The following is a 10,870-nucleotide window of genomic DNA, read 5'->3' on the forward strand; positions in this document are numbered from 1 at the left end:
TGGGGCAAAGTGACGGATGAGGAAGCTCTTTTGAAGGAGCCAAGGCCAACTTCTTTTCACTTGGAATTGGCGGCTCGATTTGGAATTACGCCCGACAGATTGACGCCACAGGCGGAGGTAGTTCAACTGGCACCCGGATGGGATGTTGCCATTACACCAAGCATTGGCAAACTTTGTTTGCAATGACAAGGGTGTTCAGGGCACGCGAGTGACGTTCTACTCAGGATCCCTTGGTACCACAAGAACTACGCCGTGGTTGACTACCAGGCCGAGAAAGCGACTTTGATAAATGAAGGGCTTAGAGATTGTACTTGATGAAATTCAGTTTCTTACTCATGTTTTGACCTGATCAAAAGAACGCCAAGATTTTTCTCCACACTCATGCCGATTGCTTTTCAGAGGGCCTGAAGATCAAACCATTGATCTGATACCTGGAAGCACGCCACCGAATCGGCCACCTTACCGTGTGAGCCAAGTACAGAATGAAAAGATTATGAACCCAATGAAAGACCTCTTGGAAAAGGGTCTTGTCCAGCTTAGTACTTCACCGTATTGCTCTCCAGTGTTGTTGGTTTTGAAGAAAGACGGATCTTAGAGAATGTGCATCAATTATAGCACTCTCAACAAAATCACCATCAAGAACAGATTTCCGATTCCTAGGATCGATGATATACTTGACATGTTACAAGGATCCTCGTGCTTTAGCAGGATTGACTTGAAGAGTGGATATAATCAGATCAGGATAGCGCCAAGAGATGTCTACAAGACAGCTTTTCGGAAGACTTTTGGGTTATTTGAGTTTTTGGTGATGCCTTTTGGCTTAACCAATGCTCCTGCGACATTTAACCGAATGATGGACAGGATTTTTCGAGAGTACAAGCTATTTGTTGGCACTTTCTTTGACGACATCATTGTTTTCTCCAAGAATGAGGCAGAATACAGAGATCATCTACTTCAAGTCTTTCAGGCATTACGAGATCACACGTTAGTGATTAATGCAAAGAAAAGTGAAATTTTCCTACCAAAGAAACACTTTTTGGGACACATTGTGTCAGCAAAGCAAGAGTGCAAATGGACCCGGCCAAGATAGAGACTATCCGTGATTGGCCCGATTTGAGGAATGTCCATGAAGTTAGAAGCTTCTTGGGACTGTGTTCGTACTACAGGCGGTTCATATGAAAGTTTGCAAAGTTGCTTCCCCTTTGCATACCTTGACACAGAAAGGAGTACCTTTTTCATGGGGACCCACAAAGGTGACTGCCTTTCGGACATTGAAAGAGAAATTGACTACGGGACCTATTTTGACTTTGTCGGACTTGCAGAAGTCATTCGAAGTATATTGTGATACTTGTGGTCGTAGTCTGGGTGCGGTCTTGATGCAAGAAGGCCATGTCATAGCTTACGAGAGCCGTTTGTTCTCTAGGGCGGAGATGACAGCACAGATCTATGAGAAAGAGCTTTTGGCGGTTATCCACGCTCTTACTCAGTGGCGGCGTTACCTACTCGGAGCGGATTTTACTGTCTTTACAGACCATCAGAGTTTGCGCTACTTCTTGTCACAGAAGCAGCTTTCGGAAAAGCAGATGCGGTGGGCGAACATCTTGTCACAGTTCCACTTCCAGATTGTCCATGTGAGGGACAGAAGAATGTGGTGGCAGATACTTTGTCTCGGAAACCGTTGGTTCTGGCTATTTCCGCGATACATCATAGGAGCTTCGAGGATATGGTCGATCAGTGTGCCACAGATACAAATTTTGCATATATTTTCACACGGATACGGGATGGGGAGACAGTAGCTGGATACTCCCTTCGGAAAGGCTACTTGATGAAAAAGACTATGTTGTGCGTTACACATCCGTTGAGGGAAAAGGTTATGACTGAATGCCACTGTCCACCTTTTACGGGTCACCGCGGCATTGCTACCACCATGAAAGGGGTAGAGAGATATTTCTTTTGGCGGAGACTCAAGAAGGATGTGGAAGAGTTTGTGCGCAGTTGCTTGGTATGCCAGAAGGTCAAGTTTGACAGGCATAAGGCACAGGGATTGTTACAGCCTTTACCCATACCCACCCGCCCCCTGGGAAAATATTGAAATGGAATTCATTTTTTTTTATCTCCCGAGAACACAGAATGATCACGATGATTTTCCGATTGCATGGCACGTCTGAGATGATTCTCTCCGACAGAGACCCCAGATTTATGAGTTTGTTTTGGAAGACAATTTGGGAGAACATTGGTGTAACCGGCCCGTAGGGCGGTAGGCGTTGGCTTTCACCCGAAAATCTTTACTTAAACACACACACAGAGCACTTTGCAAAGGAGACCTGTAACGAGAATTAACACTTCATCACACACACGGCTCGGAAGCTAGAATGCTCCGAGCAGACGCCGACAACCTGTAGGCCCCAAAATTGGCGCCCCTTTCGGTATTTCTTTATTCTTTAGGAGGGTAAATTACAAGGTAAGGTCCTGGGAATCCTTCACGTGTATCCACCTAGATACCATTTGATTTGGCCAAATTTCGGCAGCATAACAGCCCCAAAACTTGCGCGAAACCAATTCCCCTGCTGGAACTCGCTTGCACTGTCGTATACCCTCTGATTCCTGTCCAAAAACAGTAAATTCAGCACGCTGTATTTACTGGTTTTTGCCCTGTTTTCAGCCCCAAACAGTCCCCTAACTGTCCTTTGCCAGTGGGGCACGATTCCCAATGATCCTGGCGTCCGTATGGCTGAAAAATAGTCAAATTACAGCGCATACACATCGCTGATTTTGCACCTGTACGGTGAGGTTATGACCCTCACCAGTGCCTGCTTTGGAGCAGCAGTTAGCTACCCCTGTTCCTGCTCAAGGAGGCTCTTGCCTCAACACAAAAGCATGAACCCACACAGCTGTACATCAGTCAAATGAGTAGCCCTCTTGTGGGGCATCACATAACTGCACTTAGGGGAGAAAGAGAGAGCAGTATGTAGCGTGCGGGGCATCACTCCCGTCACCATACTGTACATAGAGGGAAAGAAAGCACTCCATAGCTCTTAACCTGTGACAGGCTCTCAATGAAGCATCCTCCCAGCATAAATCGAGCGCCCCCTCTTCTGCCCTTGACCTGTAATGCATCTGTGAACAAATAGATGCAAAAAGAGGAAGATTTCCATGGCTGCCAAAACCTGCGTATCGCTGAAAACGCAGCAAAACAGCCCTGTAAACACGCATCTGATGCCTTCCAATGCTGAAAATGAGCTCCTTGGACCTAGGCAAAGTCATGGGAAGCTCAAAAATGGAGAGAAATGGCTGAAAATCCAAGTTAACAGCCTCCAAAACTGCTCTCAAAAGTCAGTTACGGGTTCTGTTCTCCCAGACTTGGTAAATTGACCACAAAGTGCCACTTGGCACTCATACATGCAATTTCCCCGCATTGGGCTTCCTGCTTAAAAATCTCTCAACTGGTGCATCAGTTGACTTTGCAGCAGAGTACTAAAATGTTCCCTTGGTCATACCGAAGGTAATGACGCGAACACATTTCACGGCCCAAAATAGCAGTTCCCTAATTTTTAGGAGATGCTTCCGTCGAGCTCCCGCTGGTCTTCTGACCATCTATCCTCATTGGGACCGCATCCAAAAGTGCAATATGACCCAACTGTCGGATACTTTCTGTTGGTGATCCCACCTTGACTTTATGCCTTTATTGAGTTCACTTCCTAGTATCCACCAACTTGCTAAGTGCGACGGGGGGGACCTGTATGATCTTGCTCTAAGCCTAGACATCCTCTTACTGTACGAATTCCAGTGCCGACCAACTTCCCGTCTGCGGGTGAAACTACCGTTCACATTGGCCATACAATGTCCGACCATTTGCAACTTCAAAAAGAGGGTCTCAAAAATAAAACAAAAATCATTGGAAGAAACCAACAACTAAGGTTAGCAATTGCCACGTCCTCGTGACAATTGGCACGCAGTTGCAGTTGCAGTTCTCGTCATCGTTCCACTTGCAGATTGACGGGCACTTTGAGATTTCCAATTCAGTGATTTTAGATTTATTGAAGTCTTGTATCTCGGATCAGAAGACTCAATGGGAAAAGAACTTACCTTTGGTGGAATTTGCCTACAATAACACGATACACTCTTCGACGGGGAAGACGCCATGTGAGATTGTTGAAAGTGCTGCGAAGGTTCCATCCTTCCTGAGCACGAAAGATTAGAAATTTGAAGCGGATAAATATTTGCGAGATTTGGATACGGCTTTTGCCAAGGTTCGCGAGACTTTGCAGGAGTCTCAAGAACGACAGAAAAAGGTAGCGGATCGCCATCGTCGCGACTTGAAATTGAAGGAGGATGATTGGGTGCTCTTACTTTTGAGAAGGCACGCCTACGAAAGAAAAAGGGAAAGGAGAGGCTTTTTCCAAAGCTTAGTATGTGATACTACGGACCTTTCCAGATCACTGACAAGATAAATGATGTCCCTTCCGATTGGAACTGCCAGATACTTGGAGGATTCATAATGCATTGCATGTGAGTCTCTTAAACCCTGTTAAGGGTGATGTGCCTGATGATGGGGAGCCTGATGAGCAACCCGAAGTGGAAGAAAACGAGGAGATCCTTGTTCCTGAACAGATTTTGGCACATAACGATACAAAGAAAGGTAAAAGTCCGAAGGCGGTTCTTGGTTTAGTTCAAGAACTTTCCTTCATTTGATGCGAAGTGGATGGAGGAGGAGGACCTAGCAGATACTCCTCGGATTGTGAAACTTTACCTCGATATTTTGGTTTAACATAGTCTACTCCAAACGGAACCCAAAATTCAGCTTGGCCAGAGATCTGGTGCAGTGGGATGCACAAGAGGGGAGTCACTCCGCTCCCTTGTCAACAGATGCCTTGATTTTGATACTAAAGTCACTGACGTCTCTTTGAGCTTCAGGGATACTGAGAGCTGACAGTATTCTGCTGGATGACTTTATGAAATGGAATTCCTGATAATGATACTGATTTGTTCTTGACTTCTTGTGAGTGCAGGAACTGATAGACGAAATGACTGCAGCATTTTGGTTTGATTGATCTCGAATAGACATGGTTGCAATAGGGGTTAGTCAATCGGACATCGATGAGGTCCCGATTGGACCTAGATGTGATTGCTAGCTACATTGCCGATAAATCATGGTCTAAGATCCGAATGAATGTTGAATGTCATGTGATGTCTTGTGATGTCTGGTGATGTCCTGTGATGTCGAGTGATGTGACTGTCGATTTTTGTACATGTGCTAGATGTGTGTTCCTAGTACGTAGGTACTAACAGTCAGTGTCTGCTAAGACGGTTTATGGCTTTTCTCGGTTTTGCAGGCATAATCGCAGTCGATTACAATGCTTTCAAGAGGGGGGTATGTCACAAAGTGATGACGTGGCTACGGATAGTAGAAACCCTAATTTCTGCCAGAAACCCTAAAATTCCTGCAAACCCTAATTTTTGCCAAAAACCCTAATTTCCGGAAATCGCGGAGGCTATTAAAAAAAAAAAAATTGAAATGATGAGCGACGCGAATTTTGCTTTTTTTTATATAAAAAAAGAAAAGACTCTCTAAAGAGAGAGAGAGGACTACTACTTTTGATTTTAAAAGCTTTTGGGGCTCTGCTTTTGGGCATCCCTTGTAACCTTTAAATAAGTGGTGAGGGTCTCACTTCTGAGAGCATTTGGACGCAGAGTCTGAGAGTGAAACCCTAACCGCTCTCTTGTACTTTGATGATTGATTAATATAAAAAGAAATACCAAAAGGGGCGCCAGTCTTTGGGGCCAATATCTCTAGGCACGGAACTCCGTCAGGCCAGTGCAAATCTATTGTGATCTGTGAACTGTTTTGAAGTGGTTATTTGGTGCTGTCGCGGTTGATTCTTGGCTTCGAGTGTCCAAGTCTGTTACATTTTCAGCCAAGGATATCTCTCCAAAAACGCAGCTAAAGAGCAGGTACACCAGCGTTTTTCATCAGCACATCAGCCCCGCCAGATCCACCATTTTTCAACCATGAAAACAGCAAGAAAACAGTCATTTTCAACCACCAAGACAACCACGAAATTCAGCCAATAGAAGATCACAGATTTCAGCCTAAGTCGCCATCGTCGTCATCGGCATAGTCCCATTGCATCAGTCCATTGCATACGCATTGTACACCTTTGTGCAATCAAAATAGACCACTCTCGTCGACGAGAGTGGGGCCTTCGAAGGAGGGTTTTACAACCTCTCGGGTGTCGTATCTCTTCTCTGACCTTCTCTCAGTCTCATTCACTTGCACGCACAATCCACTCACTTTGTTCGTGATCATAGCACTCTCCATAAGACGGAAGACTCTCTTCTTCCCTAAGAACTAAAAGGAACCTTGAGCAAATAAAGATCACTAATCTTGAAAAAATACAACATTCATTCCACTGCACCTAACACAGATTGCTCTAGCGTTTTGCAGTTTCTTAGCGTCAAATCAGCCATTGCATCAACGTTTCCAGATTTCAGCACTTAGACACAGCAGATCCCGCCTCTAGCCTCGCAGATCTCACCTACCCGCAGTAGACCCTCGCCGCACGGTCAGATCAGCCAGCGTTTTCAATTTCAGCCCACTATTCGCAGATTTCAGCATCTGCGTTTTCAACGCATCGTCGTCGCATCATCACCATCGGCGTCCTCACCGACACAGTTGCAGAATTCAGGAAATTTGCAGATTTCAGCCCCTAGCGTTTTCAGTTTTCAGCCCGCCTCGTCGCCGTCATCATTGTCGTCGACATCATCGGCAAGTCCATTGCACTTAGACCATTGTACCAGATTTGTGCAATCAATAGCATAGACCTCTCTTGCCATAGAGAGTGGGGCCCTTGGAGGAGGGTTTGACAACATTCTGGTGTCGTGTACTTCTCTCTCTCTCTCTCTCTCTCTCTCTCTCTCTCTCTCTCTCTCTCTCTCTCTCTCTCGGGATAGTTTCCTACGACGTTAAAACTCTCTTCTTCTCGGGTGTGTGTGTGTGTGTGTGGGTGTGTGTGTGCACCAATAAAACGAGGAAAATGGTATAACCTTTCTATCACCCAAGTGTGGTAGATTGGTTATGCCATTTCCCTTTTGAATAACAGGTCTTGAGTTCAACTCCTCGTCGGCTAGATCTTTAAGGTCTCTTGGGATAGTTTCCTACGACGTTAAAACTCTCTTCTTCTTCTTCTTCTTCTTCTTCTCTCTCTCTCTCTCTCTCTCTCTCTCTCTCTCTCTCTCTCTCTCTCTCTCTGCACCTTCATTCACAGTGTCATTCACTTTGTTTGTGATCATTTGCACTCTCTCACTAAAAGAACGGAAGGCTCTCCCTTCTGTAAGTAAAAGGTTTAAGGAACCCTTGAGCATAGTTCGGAGCACTCATCTTGAGCAGAGTTCAACATTCACTAACAGACATTTATGCAATTTTTGTACCCGTTGCTTCCAAGGAATTGTGCAAAGCCTATAAAAAGATTCATTGCCATAAAGCACTTATCTTCTTTGATCCCAGAGTCACCAAAAATTTTATCCATCCACAAGTTCCTCAAGCTCATGGACTTTGAGCACGACTAGTTTGCTGGAGGCACTGAGGTAGAGCTGGCCATGGAAGATACCAGCAGAGTTGTCTCACTTATTGGTGCCCTTCCTTTAACCATTTAGGGATACCACAGCAAGGCAGATTCTCACATCATGAAGTTGAGCCATTGTGACACTCTTTTTAAGATGCCTTGGCACGACAAAAATGATAATACCATTCAGACCCACCATCGAACCATTACCTTGAACTAGGATGTCCTTCGAGTTCGACATACAGAAACCAACCCTCACTGATTCTTGTCTTGCTTTGTATTTAGACACTTTTTGGAACATTATGCTGTTTGTAGATTGTTTGGAATACATTATATCTATTTTGAACTTGTCTTGGTGCTGATTGAATTTCTTGTGTTGTCTTGGATAGCCTCGTTGTTGTTGTTGTTGTAGACTAGCCCATTTGTTTTCTAGCCTTTTGACTGAGGGGAGGCATGTTGTGTCATAGAGCCTTGTTGTTGTAGATATTCTCAAAAAAACATTCGAAGAAAATTGATGGGGATTTTAGTCCTCTTTTGCTCATGTCCCATGAAGAAGAATATCAATGTCATGTATGATCATAAAGGTTTACCCCTTTATCCCGTAATGCTTAGCCAAATGTAGAAGAGCCACACTCGTGGGTTGCCAACTCAAAATTCACTTATAGCCTCCAACTCCTTCCTCCAACGTTAGACAGTTCCAATCTTCCTCTGTGTGCCTTTATAAAGGCCCAACTTATGTACACTTCGAGTTGATGTATCTTGAGTTATGGGGTAATGAGATTGTCTAGTTTGTTGTTTATCATTGTGTTCATTGGCATGATTCGTGTGTGGATTAGTCTTGATTAAGTTTACATGGATGCTCTAGCCTCCTCAACCACCACGATTTCAAGTACCACACAATCCATGAAGCACTATACAGAGAATCTCACATACTTCACTTCTTGGGCGTATGATTGACTCATATCCCACACCATGACGTGAGATCTATGCATCCAACGCCAAATATGAAGCAGCTCACTTAGCATTCCACACTTGGAGTGTGTAAAAGGCACCACTCCTCCATAACAAAATCTAGTGTATGTAATAGATTTACCTAACAATAAAGAGACATTTTATTTTAAATTATGTTAAGGTAAGATTTGGATGATACCCTGCGTGACAAGCCTCTAGAACCAGGAAGAAAAAGCCCCGAGTCCCCGCAGAAAGAGACCACAACTCCACCACCCAAACTAGTGGCTTGCTTACCATAGCTTTGGGACTACCCCCGCTGAACACGGGTTGAGTGATAGTTTGCACTCGATCTTATCTTCATCTTGTGATACCACCTTCCACACATAAGCATCTATAGCTTAAGCAGTGGTTTAGAGAATCAAATGTGCAATATATTCAAAAATAGAGGAAAATTGTCCAGATGATAGCCGGAGCAAGAACAGCAAGGCAGTCATAGCGTTATCGATGCAAAGCAGACAAGGTGCACTCGTAGCAACTCAAAACCAAAGTGATCAAATGGTGTCCAAGAAAGAAATTTTCTTTTTACTGAATAAGGTATCCTCTAATTACTGAATCATCACTTGAAGAGAGCATAGCAAAACGATTCCACAAGCCAAAAACAAAATTGAGCAGACGAGGAAATTTACTTTCCAAAATCTTCAAAGCCGCCTGTTACGTTGTTCCTGCGTGTCTTCGAGGGAGAATTCGAACCCCACACCATGCCTGAATGTCCTTCAGGTTGCCCATCAATTCGCTTCCTTTTTAGGCTGCTACTCGCAGCGACCTCCTTGTTGGGCAGTGCCATGGTGGAGACTGACACTAGTTTTAAGAAATTTTGCGTCGTTAATATATTAGTAGCTTTATAGTGTGCACTAGAGAAAGAGAGAGAGGCGGCGGGCCACACTAGTACTAAAAATGTAGGTGAATGCTTCAACTAGAAACTAGGAAAAGTGTATGTTACTTCTGAATTTAGTTTCTCTAGGAAGCTTGTAATATTTGAAACAAGGTGAAGAGACACGAAGGTCTACTAAAGATAAGACCCATCACCAAGGGGGGATGAGAGTTATGGGGAGCGGATATGGAAGAGTGCTTACAGTCACATGTCATTTTTTTGTTATTTAATGAAAAATTTTATTGTTCATTATACACACATGATCACAAATGGCTTATATGTTACGGAGGGTCCCACTTCTATCTATACTATATAATGCAGCTTAAAATTTTTGAAGAAAGAGAGGGCCTCAACGCATCACTCATTGCTTCACTTCAAAGAAAACCCTATAAATGTCTCATTCCTATGAAGCTTGGAACTTGTGAACCCTCATAAGCTGAAAAAAAAGGAGTTTTCCGTTTTAAAAGCCAATCGACGGGTGGCTCAACTTTGCCTATAGAAGGCCAATGGCCATAAAAGTTTCAAAATTAGGAAATTGTTCGTATGTACACTAACAAAAGTTTATCGGTTTACTTCAAGGCGAACTTGGAATCTAACTAGGATTTTGCAATTTAAGCCCGTTAAAAATACACTAAACTCCATTTTTTTATCGAACACTAAACTCAAATAGCCCCAAAATGGTAGGGAATGTATATGTGTTGCTCTTTTAAACTAATACTTATACACAACGGAACATATCATTCAAAGGACAGTCGGCTCTAGAAAAAGGACAGAGAGAAGCACAAAAATGCCTCGGTCTTTTATTCATTTTTGCACTTTACAATGAGACTGAAGTATCATTCCAATGTTCTTGTACCGAAGATAGTTACGAATAGTGATGTCTATAGTAGAAAGGGTTAAGGTACACCAATGGTAGACATCAGCTTTAAGCCGAAAAGACCCTAAGTAAAGATAGAGTCCTCACTTGCATCCATATAAACAACTTAACAAATTTGTTAGACTTGAATACGTATTACAGGTGTCAACGAACTTATCAATTGTTATCCATGTTCTACTTAAAATCTTTTTACCTTAAACCTACCGTCCAAATTATTATTTTTTTGTCACATGACTTATGTGAGAGGGTATCGTCAATTTTTTACTCATTTTATGTACTAAAGGTCATTACTCTTTCAGTTTCTATTTTGAAATAAAATCATAGGTTATAAATAAAGATAGCACGTGATCCCATTTTTTAGAAAAGAGTTTATATTTATTTAAATAAAGTAAATTTTGATCAGAGGGCCACCACCCCTTCTAATCCAAATGTCTTCCCAAAGATCATTGTCCCACAAGGTTCTTTTGCCTCTATTATGGTACCAATTATTTACTTAGTTAGCATACATACATATTCAAAAAACGGGAAGCACATTCGTCCACGTGGTCT

At 43.2% G+C, this 10,870-nt stretch overlaps 1 protein-coding gene across 4 annotated transcripts in view; it reads right to left on the minus strand.

Annotated features, from left to right (window-relative positions):
* The window catches only part of REV1 (DNA-directed DNA polymerase), a 95,952-nt gene extending 86,517 nt beyond the window's left edge, over positions 1 to 9,435 (minus strand). Inside the window, exon 1 of one of the 4 annotated variants that reach the window (XM_086490216.1) lies at positions 9,200 to 9,435. In XM_086490216.1, the coding sequence (XP_086346342.1) occupies positions 9,200 to 9,357 (158 nt within the window). In that variant the 5' untranslated portion in view covers positions 9,358 to 9,435. The remainder of the gene's footprint in view (positions 1 to 9,199) is intronic. The other 3 variants (XM_086490213.1, XM_086490214.1, XM_086490215.1) reach the window with 3 other exon arrangements.
* Between the last annotated feature and the right edge of the window lie 1,435 nt (positions 9,436 to 10,870).

The sequence above is a fragment of the Adiantum capillus-veneris genome, chromosome 19 (assembly GCF_014529385.1).
Source record: "Adiantum capillus-veneris isolate H3 chromosome 19, ASM1452938v2, whole genome shotgun sequence".
NCBI classification, from domain to species: Eukaryota; Viridiplantae; Streptophyta; class Polypodiopsida; order Polypodiales; family Pteridaceae; genus Adiantum; species Adiantum capillus-veneris.